At 45.1% G+C, this 17996-nt stretch overlaps 1 protein-coding gene across 3 annotated transcripts in view; it reads right to left on the reverse strand.

Moving 5' to 3' along the window:
* The window catches only part of PTPRA (protein tyrosine phosphatase receptor type A), a 155242-nt gene that overhangs the window by 18492 nt on the left and 118754 nt on the right, over nucleotides 1-17996 (reverse strand). For all 3 annotated transcript variants that reach the window (XM_062203944.1, XM_062203946.1, XM_062203945.1), the window contains 3 exons: nucleotides 10269-10359; nucleotides 8303-8379; nucleotides 987-1023 (listed from right to left, as the gene is read on the reverse strand). In XM_062203944.1, the coding sequence (XP_062059928.1) occupies nucleotides 987-1023; nucleotides 8303-8379; nucleotides 10269-10359 (205 nt within the window). The remainder of the gene's footprint in view (nucleotides 1-986; nucleotides 1024-8302; nucleotides 8380-10268; nucleotides 10360-17996) is intronic.

The raw sequence follows: 17996 nt of genomic DNA on the forward strand, positions 1-17996 counted from the left end.
GGGTTGACGGTGCCACAGTCATCACTGAATAGGTGGTGTCTGAGCTGGGCTCTGGAGGGACAGTGACAGAGCGAGGGAAAGCTGGGCCTGCTTGGGTGATGGCCAGGTCCCTGGGAGACTGCAAGGGCAAGAAGGCTCTGAGGCTTTCCCTGTCCACTTTGCTTTATCTCTGTCTGACTTGCTTTATCTCTGTCTCTGCATTTATATGGTAGCTTCTAGAAGCATTAGCTATTGAACCTAGAAATGTGACCAGTACAATAATCTGAATTTTAAATTTTAAATTTATTTTAAATAACCACAGGTGGCTACTGGCTATGGTAATAAAAAGTATAGTCACTTTCTAAACTTTCGGTTAATATATTTATTTGCTGTAAACATTCCTACCATCAATTAAATTAAGTAAATATTCACTGAATGGCTGCATAAATCAGTGCTGGTAGACAACCACATCAATTACTTCTCACTGCTGCAAACATCAGGTATTTCTGCTGGGATCCCAAGACAGAAGTCACTTGTCAGAACAGCTACTGGCTGTTGAAACATGTGCAGAGCATGTGTAGGACCAGCACCAGGCCACTCTGTCCCTGTTCCCAGACTACCTTTCTGCAAATCACAATGGAGTGCAGACCTAGGAGCTTTGGGAAAAAAGCCAGCCTGGGCCCCAGGAGTTGGCCAACCCTCCCTGAAGGCTGACTACAAATTTGAACTCTGGGCAGCCACGGCTAGCACCCAGGGCCTCATTAGACTGTATTGTGTGTGTGTGTGTGTGTGTGTAAAGCTTCTTTCAGTCTTTATGCATATATACAAGGACTTCTTCTACAGGACTTGGATACTAAGTCACTTGTAAGGTGGATCACATTTCTTTTAGGTGGTAACTAGTACAGAAAAGCTACCACATTCTGATTAATTCAATTAGCATTTGGAAGAAAAAACCCAAACCCACCCTGTGATCATGGTTAAGCCCAAGAATAAGAAGCTGTAATTACCTTGTGCAGCTATGAATTTGTTCTTTTCTTGGTAGCCCTGGGGTGGGGGGAGTAGGGAGAAAAAGAAAATTAAAACCAAAAATGAATAGGAATGAAATTCTCCAATCAGTTAACAAAGCCTCCCTTGTGAACTGGTCCAAGCAATCAACAAGAATTTCCATTCTAGAAATTCCTGAGGGATTAGCTTTGGACCCAGAAATCAAAGATTACAAAACTCAGATGTCCTAGTTAGTGTTTTCAAAGATGAACACTGGTATAGAAATAGCCAAACACCAACTCTTAGGCTAGACCTCGCTTCTGATGCTCATGAGCAGCTGATGATGTAGGCTCTGGTTTGAGTGGGTAAGAACTCTCCAAGGCAGAAGCCTATGTGGTGTTTCAGGAATGAAGCTGGGAAGGACAAAGGGTTATTTTCTTGTTTGCTGAGGTGCAAAGACTTTGTGGGAGCAGCCTGTGGGGACAGTGCAACAACTCTCAGTGCTTGCCAACAGGCCTCTCTGTGACAGGTGGTGGGAGACTCCCCAGAGAAGGAGCCTCTGAAAAACTAGTGACTTGCAGTTAACCCTCCTTTTCAGTCCTCAGTGTTCTAGCTAAACATCTGTCCAACCTCACTTTCCAAATGCAGTGTCCACCTGAGGAGCCCTAGGGAAGTGAAACCCATTTGATTTCAGGCTTGTGAAGCATCCCTGCCCCTCTCAGGCAGCAGTGAGAGGAGTGTCACAGATGGGCCACCCTGTCACACAGAGCAGTGATGTAAAATGCAAGTCTGCTAGGCAGTGTCTACATGAAGGAAGGGCTCTAAATCCGAGAAGCCATTTCTATTCCACTTCAACCAAAGGCAGGGCAGGGTTGCTTCCCAACAAAAGAGGAAGCACGTTTAGAGTCAGCAACCTTGGGAAAAAAGGGCTTGGTGAGTGTAATTGGCAGCCTACAACAAGCACTCAACACATGACCCCTGAATTTGCTTCCGCAAAAGGCAGTGTCTGGAGCTGGCATTGTGGCACAGCAGATTAAGCTGCCACCTTCAACACTGGCACCCCATATCAGAGTGGTGGTTTGAGTTCCGGCTGCTCTGTTTTTTCTTTTTTAATTAATTAATTAATTAATTTGAAAGGCATAGTTACAGAGAGAGATCTCATATCCACTGGTTCACACCCTAGAGGACTTCAATGGCCAGGGCTGGGCCAGGCTGAAGCCAGGAGCCAAGAGCTTCTTCTGGGTTTCCCACATGTGTGCAGGGACCCAAGCACCTGGGCCATCTTCTGCTGCTTTCCTAGGAGCACCAGCAGGGAGCTCGATTAGAAATGGAGTAGCTGAGACTTGAACCAGTGTCCAAATGGGATGCTGGCATTGCAGGCAATGGCTTTACCTGGTACACGATAGTACACCCTAGTCCTGCCCCCTCCCCTCTGGCAGCTCTGCTTCTGATCCAGCTCCCTACTAATATGCCTGGGAAAGCAGCAGAAAATGACTCAGGTACTTGGGCGCCTAAGACCATGTGAGGAGACCTAGACAGAGTTCCTGTCTCCTGGCCTTGGCCTGGCTCAGTCCCAGCTGGTGCAGCCATCTGAGGAGTGAAACAGTGCTGGAAGATCTCTGTCACTCTACCCTACACACCAAGTTCAAGTTCAAGGATTAACAGTATTGAAAACCAGTGACACTATGATGTGGCTCACTTAGCACCTGGTCTCAGCCCCTTCTAGTTTGACTTTGCTACTCTACGGTCTGGGAAACGAAAATCTAAATTTTCTTGCCTCCTTCATAGCTCAGCTCTTCACGAGACCTAGGTGCTTTGCAGCAGATGCTCCCCCCAGGACGTGGGGCAGGGGTGAGCAATGTGAGGTTGACTGTGCTAAGATCAGATCCCGAGGCAAGCATGGCTACAGCAGCATCCAGTTCTTCAGAGGCACCTGTGCAGAGGTTTTCCTGGGACAGTCACATGGGCTAGTTGTGTACACCTTTGGTTGCTCCGTTCCTAGCTATGCAGCACCCAAGATTGGTTCAATGGCCTTCCCACAGCTTTTGTAAACTACCTAATATCTTATAAAACACCTCCACTTCCTGCTGAAAAGAGGGGGACAATAAGTTGACTCTGTTATCTGCAATCAAGATCCCCAATGGACACATTTCACATTCAGTATTTCCCAAGATCAAGTCTCTCCCAATACCCCAGGACTCATTTCCCACCACTTCCCTTCTTACACCATACATAATTAAAACTGCAGTTTCCAGTTTCTATGACTGTGTTCATGCTTCTCTTGCTTGTAAGTTTCTGCTCAGCGTTATTCCTTGAACTCTGACTTATCCTGAGCTCTACTGGATTAGCAGATTGATCTAAATGTTTGTTTTTATCGAACTCCACAGAACCTGGCAGTACCGCCTTCACACATGTAGCACGTTACAGGAAATGATCTGTGTGTTATACCTGCAACCACATCTTATCTCCATAATTTTTAGCCTGCCTATAGCACTTAGCACACAGCAGGTGCTCAAAAAATGTTGACCGAGTTTTACAAACTGCAGAACCTAAATCTTTAATCCTGGCTTCCTACTCTTGGTTAAGCACAGGGATTTTCCCTCCTGCTTTTCTACCTTAAGTGAGTTCATAAGCTTCCTCAATTAAACTCTCTTTATCTAAACTCTTATGCTCCCTATTAGTATTTCTCTAACAACTATCAAGGGGTCCAGCGCTATGGCATAGTGGGAAAAACTGCTGCCTGCACTGCCAGTATCCTATATGGGTGCTGGTTTGAGTCCCGGCTGCTCCACTTCTGATCCAGCTCCCTGCTAGTGTGCCTTGGAAAGCAGAGAAAGATGGCCCAAGTACTTGGGCCACTGCACACAGGAGACCCTGAAGAAGCTCCTGGCTCCTGGCTTCAGATTGGCCCAGCCCTGCTTGTTGTGGCCATTTGGGGAGTAAACCAGCATATGGAAGACCTCTTTCTCCTCTCTCTGTAACTCTGCCTTTCAAATAAACAAGTCTTAAACAAACAAACACACAAAAAAACCCACTTGGATATGAACCTTCCACTGGGTTAGAAGATGACCATTCCCCAGTCTCAGGTGGGCAAGCCACGACTGTCAGTGTCCTAGCCAGTGCCTGTAGAGGTGAGGTAAGCATGTGATCTAATCCTGGCCTGCTGGCCTTGAAGGATCCAGGGCTGGTGGCAAGACTCCTAACCCCTCTGCAGAAAAAAGCACAGCCAGCTGCTCCTCCTCTGTGCTGGCTGTTGTGCAGCAAGCTGGCACCATGAGATGCGCTGGCAGGCTGAGGCTACCTGAGCAGGAAGACAGGCAACACTGGGCCACAGACTTAGCCAACCTGAGCCGACCCTAGAACTGGCTTACATCTGCCCTCACATTACCTGAGATAAAGAAATGTTCCTGTCTGGGCCACTTTTAATTGAATATTCTCTTACCTGCAGCTGGACACACTGTAACTGATACTGCTAGATTCTTCAGTTTTTTTGTGTAGTAGTTATAATTCATGCTAGACAAATCTTCCTAAATGAATTGTTTAATTAATACCAGGAGTTTTCAGATCCACTGGTTTTAAATGGAGGAAATACTATTTATTGAACATAGGAGGAAATACTATTTATTGAACACTTGCTCTATGCCAAGTTCTGTGCCACGCACTTGTGCATTAGCTCATTAAATCCACACAAACCCACGGGGCAGGCAATTCAGTTTCCTCATTTTAGAGAAAAAGCCGAGTGGCAAAGATATTCAACATTTTGCCCAAAGTCATGCTGCTCATAGGTGACAGTACTAGAAAACGAACCTGGGCAGCTGTAAAACATTGCCTGGAGGCTAGCGCTGTGGCATAGTGGGTAAAGCCACTGCCTACAGTGCCAGCATCCCATATGAGTACTGGTTCGAGTCCTGGCTGCTCTGCTTCTGATCCAGCTCTCTGCTGTGTAGCCTGGGAAGGCAGTGGAGGATGGCCCAAGTGTTTGGGCCCCTGTGCCAATGTGGGAGACCTGGAAGAAGCTCCTAGCTCCTGGTTTCAGATCGGCCCAGCTCCAGCAGCTGCAGCCACTGGGGAGTCAACCAGAGGATGGGAGACCTCTCTCCCTCTTTCTGCCTCTGCCTCTCTGTAATTGCCTTTCAAATAAATAAATCAATCTTGGGGCCAGCACCCTGGTTCACTTGGTTAATCCTCTGCCTGCGGCACTGACATCCCATATGAGCACCGGTTCTAGTCCCGGTTGCTCCTCTTCCAGTCCAGCTCTCTGCTGTCGTGCGGAGTCGGGGGGGGGGGGGGGGCAGTGGAGGATGGCCCAAGTGCTTAGGCCCCTGCACCTACATGAGACACCAGGGAGAGGCACCTGGCTCCTGGCTTCGGATTGGCACAGTGCTGGCCGTAGCGGCCATTTGGAGTGAACCAACGGAAGGAAGACCTTTCTCTCTGTCTCTCTCTCTCTCTCTGTCTATAACTCTACCTGTTAAAAAAAAAAAAAAAAAAAATCGGCCGGTGCCACGGCTCACTAGGCTAATCCTCTGCCTTGCGGTGCTGGCACACCGGGTTCTAGTCCCGGTCGGGGCTCCGATCCTGTCCCGGTTGCCCCTCTTCCAGGCCAGCTCTCTGCTGTGGCCAGGGAGTGCAGTGGAGGATGGCCCAAGTCCTTGGGCCCTGCACCCCATGGGAGACCAGAAACACCTGGCTCCTGCCATCGGATCAGCGCGGTGTGCCGGCCGCAGCGTGCCTACCGCGGCGGCCATTGGAGGGTGAACCAACGGCAAAAGGAAGACCTTTCTCTCTGTCTCTTTCTCACTGTCCACTCTGCCTGTCAAAAAAAAAAAAAAAAAAAAATCAACAACAACAACAACGAATGTTGCCTGGGTGATTAACCTTTCCCTCCCAGCTTCTTCATCAGCATCTTTGATCTAAGTTCTGGGAACTGCAGCTGATTACCAGCCTTTCTCCATGCTCCTGAGCTACCACAGCAGTTATTTCTCTCATAGGGTCCCTTTACTTCCAACCTGTGGTAACATATCACTTAAATTCACAATCTTAGGTGTCTAGTTTTGTGGTATTAAGCACACTCACACCGATGTGCAGCCATCCCACTAAACACTGCAGCATATCCACTCTGGCAGGGACACCTGGACCGCCCCCACCCTGAAGTCCTCTGACGGCCTGTGTTGGGGCCACACCTCTCGCTCCTCCATCTTCCTTCCCTTCTTCTGCTGCTCTTTCACTACCGAGACCTCCAGTTCTTTGATCTCAGCCCCTCTCCCAAGTAGATGGGTTCATTCCTCACACTTCTTTTCTCTGCTGGATCTGAGACCCTTGCGGACTCTTTGAAGCAGACACACACTCCCCAGTCCTGCTGACCAACACGTGCTATGTGTTTAGCAATCATCCATCAGGGTCAGCTGGAGAAAAGTACCCCTCAGGGACTTCCTGTTGAAGGCAGGCACTCAGTGCAGCAAGACTGGCTCTTTTCTCTGCCTCCTTAGCAACCTTTCCTATGGAACTCAGCTGCTGTTCTAAACTTTCACTCACGCCACAGTCCCATCCCCTTTTGCAGTAGAGAACTATGACTTGACTTCATAAAGAAAACAGACAGAGACTTGCCTCAATTTGCAACTGTGCCCACAAATCAGCTCTCTCTTCTAAACCCTATGTTCAACACTAATTTCTCCATCAGTACTCTTTTTTTCCCATGTGGTAAAATGTAACAAAAAAATTTTTTTATTTGACAGGTAGAGTTGTAAACAGTGAGAGAGAGAGAGACAGAGAGAAAGGTCTTCCTTCCGTTGGTTCACTCCCCAAATGGCCACCATGGCAGGCACTGCGCCAATCTGAAGCCAGGAGCCAGGTGTTTCCTCCTGGTTTCCCATGCAGGTGCAGGGGCCCAAGCACTCGGGCCATCCTCCACTGCCCTCCCAGGCCACAGCAGAGAGCTGGACTGGAAGAAGAGCAACTGGGACTAGAACCGGCGCCCATATGGGATGCTGGCGCTGCAGGTGGAGGATTAACCAAGTGAGCCATGGCGCCGGCCCCAAATGTAACAAATTTAAACCCTTAGCCATTTTTAGGGGTGTGGCTTTATAGCATTAAGTACACTCACTGATGTGCAGCCATCCCCACATCCAAGTCCAGAACTTTTCATCTTGCCCAATGGGAACTGTACATACTGAACATGAATTCCTTCCCTCTTCCACCAGCTCTTGGTATTCTCTGTGATTCTGACTACTCCAGGTACCACAAATATGCAGAAAAAGATGATATTTGCCAGTTTCTGACTGATTATTTCACTCAGCATAATGTCTTCAGGGTGTTGGAGCATGTCAGAATTTCCTTCCTTTTAAAGGCTGAATAGTACTTGGTCCTACGTGAATATATAACCTTGTATGTACTCATTCATCAGTTGAAGGACTCCTGGGTTGCTTCAACCTTTTGGCCATTGTGACTAATGCTACTGTGAACCCAAGTGCGCCAATTCCACCAGCAGTCCCTTCAGGTGTCCTCCTCGGGAGTTAGGCTTGCTCTTTCTACATTTCTCTCCTCTTTCTCTTTTTCAAACTCACTCTTCATGCTCTTTCCTCCCACCCACAAAACACATTCAAGTCTTTCACACCATCTCTATAAACATTCTTTAGATCTTCCCTAAAAACTTCCCAGTGACAGTTCTTTCCACAGGCCTTGGTCAGTAGTAGACAAGACTAACCTCACCTTCCTGGTACCAGGGATTCTTATCTTGTCCTTGCTTATTATTATTATTATTAAAAGATTGATTTACTTGAAAGTCAGAGTTACAAAGAGAGGAGAGACAGAGAGATCTTCTATCCGATGGTTCACTCTCTAGTTGGCCGCAATAGCCTGGGCTGGACCAGGCTGAAGCCAGGAGCTTCATCCAGGTCTCTCATGTGGGTGCAGGGGCCCAAAGACCTAGGCCATCTCAGCAGGGAGCTGGATTGGAAGTGGAGCAGCTGGGACACGAACTGATGCTTATGTGGGATTCCGGCACTGAACACAGTGGCTTAACCTGCTGTCACAGCACCAGCCCCTCTTGCTTATTTTTGATATTGAGGGCTAGGTCTTGTTTTGTTTGTTGTTATTTGAATAAGCTCAACAAAGGACTCACTGATTCTTATAGAATATACATTTAGATTCAGATTTCTGCATGGGAAACCTTTGGGAATGACAGGGTAAACAAAACACATTTGAAGCATCTTTAAAAAAATCAAATTCCTCAGGGAAAACTTGGAATGACAAATATGCCTCCTAAAGCACAGCTAAGAAGTAACCAATAGATGCGAGTCAATGATCACTCAGAGGAATAAGAAAAGCCCAAGTTCCTTACATTGATGAATGAAGCGTTGATGTAATCAGAGTCTGGAACTCCTTCCACGGGTGTCAGGTGGACTCTAGAGTGGTCATCTTGGAAAAAAAATTCAACAATTAATATTTCAATAAATTGCAATGTTGTTTCACAATGAACCGGGCCAGCTGAGCCATCTGTGTCTATGTATACAGAAACATACATGCAGGCTAACACTATTTTAACAGCAAAAATTGGGAAACACCTCAACTGTCATTAAGGTACTAGTTAAATAAAGCTATATCCACTAAATGGACTATTAATATTTGATAAAAAGGAAAGTTTTTTTCCCCCTAAGATTTATTTATGCTTTTATTTGAAAGGCAGAGTGACAGAGAGACAGAAAGAAAGCACCTACTAGTTCACCCCAAATGCCTGCAACAGGCAGGGTTAGGCCAGGCAGAAGCCAGGAGCCAAGGACTCCATGTGAGTGGCGAGAATCCAAGTCCTTGGGCCATTATTTGCTGTCGGCCAGGTACATCAATGGGAAGTGGATTGGAAGCAGACTAGTTAGGACTTGAACTGGTACTCTGATATGAGATGTAGGCATCTCAACTGACAGTTTAACCTGCTGCACCACAACACCTGCCCCAGCAGTGTTTCTTGACAGATGGACTGACTATATATGTTGTTAAAAGAGAAACATCACAGTGATGAGTACAATTATATCTGAATATATATAATACCCATATGCACATTTATACACAAATATGAAGACATAAATATCTATAAATATCTGGTATAGTGGTTTTAAATTTTTTGGTCCTATATTCCTCCAATAAAAATTTCAGCAGTGGGGCTGGCATTGTGGTGTAACTGGTAATGCTGCTGCTATAATGCTAGCATCCCACACAAGAGCTGGTTTGTTCCTGGTTATTCCACTTCCAATCCAGCTCCTGGCTAATGGCAGCTCCATGCAAGGCCTGGTAGGTGAGTGGGAGGGAAGGCTTAGAAAGAGCAGTGGAAGATGGCCCAAGTGTTTGGACCCATGCTGTCCTCAAGGGAGACCCAAATAAAGCTCCTGGCTTTGGCCTGGCTGGCCATCTGGGGAGTGAACCAGCAGTTGGAAGATTTCTCTCTGTGTAACTCTGACTCAAAACAAATAAGTTAAAAAAAATTCGGCAGGTATCTCTAATATTTGCCTCATTTATTGATAAATCATACATGCATGCTAATATATTTTATGCACTCAAAATATTAAAAAATTTTAAATAATGAATTAAAAAAGCAAATAGGGCAGGCAACAGGCTAGTAGTTATGATGCCTGCTATTTCTTGTGTTCAATTCCTGGCTCTGGCTCCTGATCTCAGCTTCCTACCAAAGCAGATCCTGGAAGGTAGCAGTGATGGCTCAAGTAATTGGGCTCCTGCCACTCAGGTGGGAGTCCTGGATGGTTTTCCTGGTTATTGGCTTCAGCCCAGCACTTAGGATCTTGATCATACATGTTTCTCTCTGCCTCTCATAAATAAATAAAGTGAAGTTCAAACATCCTCCTCTCACCACTGGATTATGCATCCCATTCTGGAGACAACTGGCCTAAAAAATATTTGTAGGTTATGGGTCAAATAATTAGCAGTGGCTAATTCTAGAGAGGGGTTACAAAGATGATTCTGAATTAGAACTTGTTTCAATGAGCACTACAAAAAACCACTATCACCACCACCACCACTACCACCACCACCACCACCACCATCACTACCACCACCCATTTCTTATCTGGCCCAGTGAAGCTGCTCTCAATGGTTTCCTATAACTTAGCAGGCTTGCCTTGCCACAAAAATCCTGGGCTCACCCTGGGAGTCATAAGGGCTCTTTTCAGCCCAAAGGCTTGACATTAATCTTGTTACTAACCCTCCTGTGATGGATCACAAGATTCTTTCCATTCTCAGGAAATCTGATTAGAGATATAGTTTCAGGTTAGATCCCAAGAAACCCTACAAACACTCACAAGGCAAGATGTTTACATATCGATTTTTTTCTTTGTTTTCTTCCTTGGAGGCAGCCTCACAGGTGGCCTGGATAGGACAAGCAGGAAGAGCCTGAAAGGTTAAGAGAAATTAGAGGGAGTTATAACCTGGGACAAACAACAAACACGCAAACTGCTGCACCAAACCCTGTCCTGGCAGCAAGTTCTGATCATCATAAACTGTAGAGTTTAACATTAAGAATCCCCAGGGTAGCCTCGTGCTGTAACCACCACCTGTGATGCTGGCATCACAATACGGGCACCGGCTCGAGTCCCAGCTGCTCCACTTCCAATCCAGCTTCCTGCTAATGTGCCTGGGAAACCAGGAGGATTGCTCAAGTACGTGGGCTCCTACACTCACATGAGAGACCTGGAGGAAGTTCTTGGTTCTTGGTTCCTGGTTTCAGACCTGCCCAGCTCTGGCTGTTGTGGTCATTTGGGGAATGAACCAGCAGATGTCTCTCTCTCTCTCTCTCTCTCTCTCTCTCTCTCTCTCTCTCTCTGTAACTCTGCCTTATGTGCTTGGGGGCCTGTTGCAATGGTGAGTCAAGATGGATCACCTCTGTAAACTGGAGTGGGGGCACAGGCACTGTGGCATAGAATGTAAAGCTGCTGCCTGCAATGCTGACATCTCATGTAAGCACCAGTTCAAGTCCTGGCTGCTCCACTTCCAATCCAGCTCCCTGTTAATGTGCCTGGGAAGGCTGCAGGCAATGGTCCAAGTGCCTGGGCTTGTGCACCCACGTAGGAGACCCAGAAGAAGCTCCTAGCATTGGTCTGGCCTAGCTCCAGCTGTTGTGGTCATTTGGCGGGGGGGAAGGGTGTAAACCAGCAGATGGAAGATCTCTCTCTCTGTCTCTCCCTCTCTATTAACTCTGCCTTTCAAGTAAGATACGTAAATATTTAAAAACAAACAAACAAACAAACAAAAAACTGAGTACAAATAAAACTGTAAAAACAGGCCACTTGCTATTGTATTAACTGCCATGCAGAGATGAGCTGCATCCCAGGGAGAAGCTCACATTAAGGCTCTGGAGAGCCAAATGATCTGGGCTCTCACTGGAGTCTGGCAAGGGGGCACGGTACTTAGCCTCCGGCATGAGGCAAGGAAGCAAGGCCTGGTAGGTGAGTGGGAGGGAAGGCATTTACAGGGGGTGCAGCAGTTGGGAAGCAGAGGATTTGGGTGGGGTAACATTAAATTTGTTACGGTTTTGGCAAGTGTAATTTAGCTAGCACAGGGAGGTATGTGGGGGAACATAAAATGGTTTGACATGGGATATGAACTTGAGCAAATCTGTTCAACTTTCAGGCTGTAAAACTAGGATAAGAACACCTCTCACAAAAGGGGGTAAAGATCATCTCTTTTGTGGCACAGAATAAGCATTCAGCGAGTAAGCTTTATGAGCACAAGAAGGTAAATTTTATTATTTGAACTGTTCTCCTCTTACGAGTTCCATATATTCAAAACCAAGAAAGCAAAAGAGGGATGCTGTTACAAATTCCAACCTAGACAATCTTTCTGATAAATTATTTGGAAATGTGTTTTATGAGCCTTAGAAATATTTATACTTTTGGATCTAGAGACCCCCTATGAAGAACCTACTCTAAGGAAATAAAAATTTCTATATTCAAATCATTTTACTTTGGGGCCGGTATTGTGGCATAGCAGGTTAAGCTGCTGCCTATGACGCTGTTATCCCACATAGGTGCTCTGCTTCTGAGCCAGCTCCTTGTTAATGGCCTGGGAAAAGCACTGGAGGATGGCCCAAGTATCTGGGCCCCTGCCACCCATGTTGGAGACCTGGATGAAGCTCCTGGCTCCTGGCTTCGGCCTGGCCCAGTGCTGGCTCTTGTGGCCATCTGGGGAGTGAACCAGCAGATAGAAGATCTTTCTTGCCCTGTTTCTCCCTCTTTGAAAATAAATAAATAAATCTTTAAAAAAGAAAGAATCTACTTTACTATTATACAGAATGGCCCCAAACTGAGAACCACCTTTGTACTCAGCAGCAGGAGAAGAACAATTAAGTAGGCTAGGATTCTTGTATTATTTTTCTATTCATCCTTTCAACAAATACATATTGTGTGCCTATTAGGCACTGGGCTAAATGCAAAGGGACAAGTCAAACAAATATACAGTTTTGGCGCTCGCAGACAACACAAATTTGTGGGTGAAAGACATTAAACAAATATATTAATTACATACTATGACAAATGCAACAGAAGAACAGAGACACAGTCATCAGAGACATACAGTCATCAGAGACATACAGTCATCAGAGAGATACAGTCATCAGATGCAGATGAAGCGGAGGAGGAGGTAGCAGGCAGAGGACAGTGTCTGAGCAGTATCTGCGATGACCCACAGGCAAGTGGCAGAGGCCTGGCCGTGACAGGAACTGCAGGGTCAGTGAGGGCATCACATGGAAGGAAGTGGGAGGAGATGAGTTTAGCAAGGTCAGTCCATTCATTACCACGCAGGTCCCTGAAGAGGGTTTGGGTATTAAAGTGCAGGAGGAAATCATTAAAGGTTTAGAATGTGATCCAATTTACGTGTTAAGGAATAATTGGCTGCTTTGAGGAAAAAAGATTGGTGAGAGGCAAGAATAGCAGTATGGAGAGGAAGCATGGAAAGAGGTCGGCACAGGAAATGGATGCCCTTGAGATACATTCTGGAGCCAGGATGATTTGATCTGGAGATGAGATGAACCGAAGATGGAGTGAGCAGAGAAAGAGACAAGAATGAAGGATGACTCTTGGGATTTTGGCTTTGATAATTAAGGGGAAAATTAAATATAGGAAATGTCAGCCCAAAGGAATCATTTTGCCAAACTGAAGCAAGAGTTTTAAGAAAGGAGCAAGGGGCTGGCATTGTGGCACAGTAGGTTAAGCCACAGGTTTGTGACACTGGCATTCCATGAGTACAGGTTGGAGTCTCAGCTACTTCGTTTCTGATCCAGTTTCCTGTTAATGCACCCCAGTGCCTGGGCCCCTTCTGCCCTTATGGGAGATACAGGTGGAGTTCCTAGCTCCTGACTTCAGTCTGGCCCAGACCTGGTCATTGTGGCCATTTGGGGAGTAAACCAATGAACAGAAGCTCTCTGTCTCTGTTTCTCTGTCATTCTTCCTTTTAAATAAATAAATACTTTTTTTTTTTTTTTAAGAGGAGCAAATGTATTTCCTGGAAATCAGCATGACTGTGGGAGGAGAAATTAGTGAAAGACCTGAAGATAAGAGGAATTAGGGTCTCACAGCTCATGTGCTCTCATCTTCAGAGTTTAAATCCCAGAGGTTCTCACATTACCTTACTCGGAGGAAATCTACATACAAAGAGGAGAAAAGAGCTTCGTGGGCTGAAGTCTTACACACAGAGCAGAGACGCTGCTTCAGACTGGAACTGCCCAGGTCACGGGTGGTTTGCTTTCTCTGCCTTCACATAAGCTAAATGTCCATAGGTTTCCACCACCCCAGCATCCCTACTCCCTTAGTCTTCATGAAAACAAACACAAAAACCCCAGGACTCCAGGCAGGTACAGGATATTAGAAAGTAACAGGAGCCACTTTTTGACAGGAGGAAATAAAAGGCTTATCCCGCAGAACACAGTGCTAGGTGTACAAGTTCAGTCTGAGGAGCCCCATCCAGGGATGAAACAATGGGGACTCTACTTTTTGCTCCTGCTCTGAAACACCCAGCCCTCTGAGTTAGGACCTAGCAGCTACACCAAAGCCTAGAGGACATTTTCTACCAACACTAGGTGGCAACAAAGACCATTCATCTTCTGCTCATTTTTTAACTGGAACCAAGACTAGTATTTTTTTTTTTTTTTTAAAGTCAGGTTTTAAATCCCCACTCCCACCCCACCACCAAATTTGTTTATATTTATTTATAAAAGTGAATCATTGGGGCTGGCGCTGTGGCATAGCGGGTAAACCGCAGCCTGCAGGGCTGGTATCCCATACAGGTACCGGTCCCAGTCCCAGATGCTTTACTTCTTTTTTTTTTTTTTTGACAGGCAGAGTGGACAGTGAGAGACAGAGAGAAAGGTCTTCCTTTTGCCGTTGGTTCACCCTCCAATGGCCGCCGCGGTTGGCGCGCTGCGGCCGGCGCACCGCGCTGATCCGATGGCAGGAGCCAGGTGCTTCTCCTGGTCTCCCATGGGGTGCAGGGCCCAAGCACTTGGGCCATCCTCCACTGCACTCCCGGGCCACAGCAGAGAGCTGGCCTGGAAGAGGGGCAACCGGGACAGGATCGGTGCCCCGACCGGGACTAAAACCCGGTGTGCCGGCGCCGCAAGGCGGAGGATTAGCCTAGTGAGCCGCGCTGCCGGCCCCAGATGCTTTACTTCTGATCCAGCTCCCTGCTATGGCCTGGGAAAGCAGTGGAAGACGGCCCAAGTCCTTGGGTTCCTGCAGGAAGAAGCTCCTGGATCCTGGTTTTGGATCAGTTCAGCTCTGGCCGTTGCGGCCATTTGGGGAGTGAACCAGTGAATGGAAGACCCCTCTCTCTCTCTGCCTCTCTGTTAACTCTGCCTTTCGAATAAATAAATAAATAAACAAACAAACAAACAAATAAATAAATCTTTTAAAAAAGGTGACTCATCACCCAATTTAACTTAGAAGTTCTCTTTGGGCTCTTCCCCTCCTTATAGCTTTTTTCTTCTCTTCTTACAGGTGATTTTGGTATTTTGTGTTTATCGTCACCTTGCTTGAACTTCTTTGTATCACATATATTTTTTGTCCTTTCAACAATTTATTATTATTGCTCAGTCTATTTCTAGATAAAAATGGAATCATAGTCAAGCAGTGATCTCTTTTTTGGGGGGTCAACATCATGTTCTTAAGATCCACCCAGGTCGTTGTGTCTAGTTCACTTACTTCAGCCATTTTGCAGTGCTCCAGTTTGGGACTCTATCAACATTTATTTATCTGTTCTACTACTGATGAGTATTTGGGTTGTTGGAAGTTAACAGTCCTTTTCTGAAAATGAATTTGCATGTGCTTCTTGTCTTTATGTGCAAGAATTCCAGGTGTGGGATTCTCTAACCTCACCATATAAGGCCAAATTGGTTTGCAAAATATTTGTACCAACATACATTCCCATCAGCCATAGTGAATTACTCCAGCCGTTCTGTATCCTCATCAGCATTTACTATTTAAATGCATTAAATGCAGTTTTAACTTACATTTACCTTAATATGAATATTAATGAATATTAACAGCTTATTGGTTGAAAGAGTTTCCTCTTCTGTGAAGTACCTAGTCAAGGGTTTTCTTCATTGTTCTACTGGGTTCTTTATTTTCTCATTGATTTGTAGGAGTTATTTATATACTCTAGATACTCACCCCTTATCAGTTATCATTACAAGTACCTTTTACCAAGTTTGTGGCCTGCCCTCTCATTTTCTTTATGCTATCTATTTTCAGAAGTCAAAGTCACCAATCTTTCCTTTTCATCAACATTTTAAGTCTTAAGAAATCCTTTCCTATTGGGTTGTCATACATATACTTTCCTATATATTGTCATCTTTATGTTTTATCATTTTGTCTTTTAAATTTCCATGTTCATACATCAACTGAAAGTGATTTTTGTGTTGGGTATGCGACAAGTGTGCAAGTGCATTTACTCTCACAGGTTGCCCACTCTCCTGCACTATTTATTGTAGAGGTCATCCTTTCCCACACCAAAATGGCAACAGCATTTGTTTCCATTCACACAGGGATCTGCGTCGGGGCTATCTTATTCCACTGGTCTATGTATCTGTCCCAGCGCCAATACAAAACTGACTTAATTACTAAAAATTTAAAAATAACTATATCTGGTAAGGCAGGTCTCCTCACCTTGTTCTTCTTCTTCAGGAATGTCTTGGCTATTCTTGCATCTTTTCTCCTCCATATAAATTTTAGAATCAGCTTGTCAAGTTCCACAAAAAACCTGTTGGGATTTTTATTGGAATTGCATTGAATCTACATATCAGTTTGGGGAGAATTGACATCTTTACAATACTGAGCCTTCTAATCCATGAGTCTCTCTCTTTACTAATTGAAACTGCTGTCCTTTAATGTCTTCAGACATTCTTATAATTTTCTCAAAAGGTTTTATAAAATTCTGCTAGGTACTTTATATTCTGGATGCTATTGTAAATAGCATCTTTCAAAAAGTATATTATTATTAGATTTCCTGTTTGTGGCTTATTTATAGGAATGTGTTCATTTTATGCTACTTTTGCACCCTTGCTAAAATTACTTATTAATCCTAATAATTTATCTGATGAATCTGCAGGTTTTTCTGAAGATAATATTCTCTCTTGTGAAAAACCCGTATTTCAACTCTTCCTTTACAATCCTTAAACCTTCTATTTCTTTCCTTGTCTCTCTGTTCTGTGTAGGGACTCCAGTATAGTACTCAATCTTACTCACTGACATGTGCATCTCTTTCAAATCCTCTCATTTAAGACTCCACCGAATGCCCGAACACTCTGCAGTGATGGGAAATTCACCATCTTCCAAGGTAGCTCTTGGAACAGTTCTACTCAAAAGGACACAACACCCAGAATCACAATTTGTTTTGTGTATCCCTCATGCTCAGTGGTATAAAACCCAGATGTGAGCTGACACCTTCTCTGGCCCTCACAGAGCCTGAATTCCCAATTCCCTGGATTGCTAAATTCCAAAGCCCTTGCCACAGTGGTTTCTGACAGTTCCCATAGGATTTTGGCTCCAATTTGCTTATTTAGCAACAACTCCTCAGTGTAGAGGCTATTCCGCCCCTGCCTCAACTTCAATGCCACACTCAGTCCTAACATGAGACAACACGCATGCCTTTTTTACGTGGCGATCCAAGAATTAAACCGACGGTAAAGACGTGGCATTCTCGGGAAGGAGGTTGTGGCTCTCATACACAGATTCTGACGACTTCACTGGCTGTACCTCTTTCCCTCTCACGCATCCCTTTCCTTCCAAGAGTTAACCAAATTTTATTATTTTTTTTCTTGTTAAACTTTGAATATGTTTGGAGACCTCAGTGACTTTTCAAAGTATTTCTTTTAAAAAAATTTAGCACTTCCTCCTAAGACATGCTGGTGAATAAGAAAAAGTTCCAGCTTGTAAATCTAGGATAAAAGACATCGCCTGAAATTTCCAACTATGGTACGATTCATAGAAATGCTACACAGTCTCTCGTTTTGGCTTGTAAAACCCTGAAAACAGTTGTCATGTTCTACATGCCTATTGTTCCTTCAGCTGTTCACCTCTATGGTCTAGTTTCTTTCCAGAACAACATCTCATTTGGTGATAATACTTTTCACAGCAACCTGACCACAAGACTCCTGGCACAGTTCAAACTAGGCACAGTAACTGCTTTATTCTAGATGTTTTACATCCACTAAAGCACACTAAGGCCCGTTACCTTTATTTCCCATATTAAAAACAAATTGTGTTTAAAAATATCTAAAAAGAATATGTTTGCTGAAAAAGAAAAACAAATAATTCAGTAGAAAGTGCAAGTTCCCCTGTCTTCTACTCTTGTAGGCAGGCCAGTGTTCAGTTCTCAGTACTCCCCCAGACTTAAAATGATGCATTAACATACCTACACAGGGCTGGCACTGTGGCATAGAGGGTTAAACTTTCGCCTGCAGGGCCAGAATCCCATAGGGGTGCTGGTTCGAGTCCTGGCTGCTCCACTTTCAACCCAGCTCCCTGCTAATGTACTTGGGG

Source organism: Lepus europaeus, chromosome 10 (assembly GCF_033115175.1).
Source record: "Lepus europaeus isolate LE1 chromosome 10, mLepTim1.pri, whole genome shotgun sequence".
Taxonomy (NCBI): domain Eukaryota; kingdom Metazoa; phylum Chordata; class Mammalia; order Lagomorpha; family Leporidae; genus Lepus; species Lepus europaeus.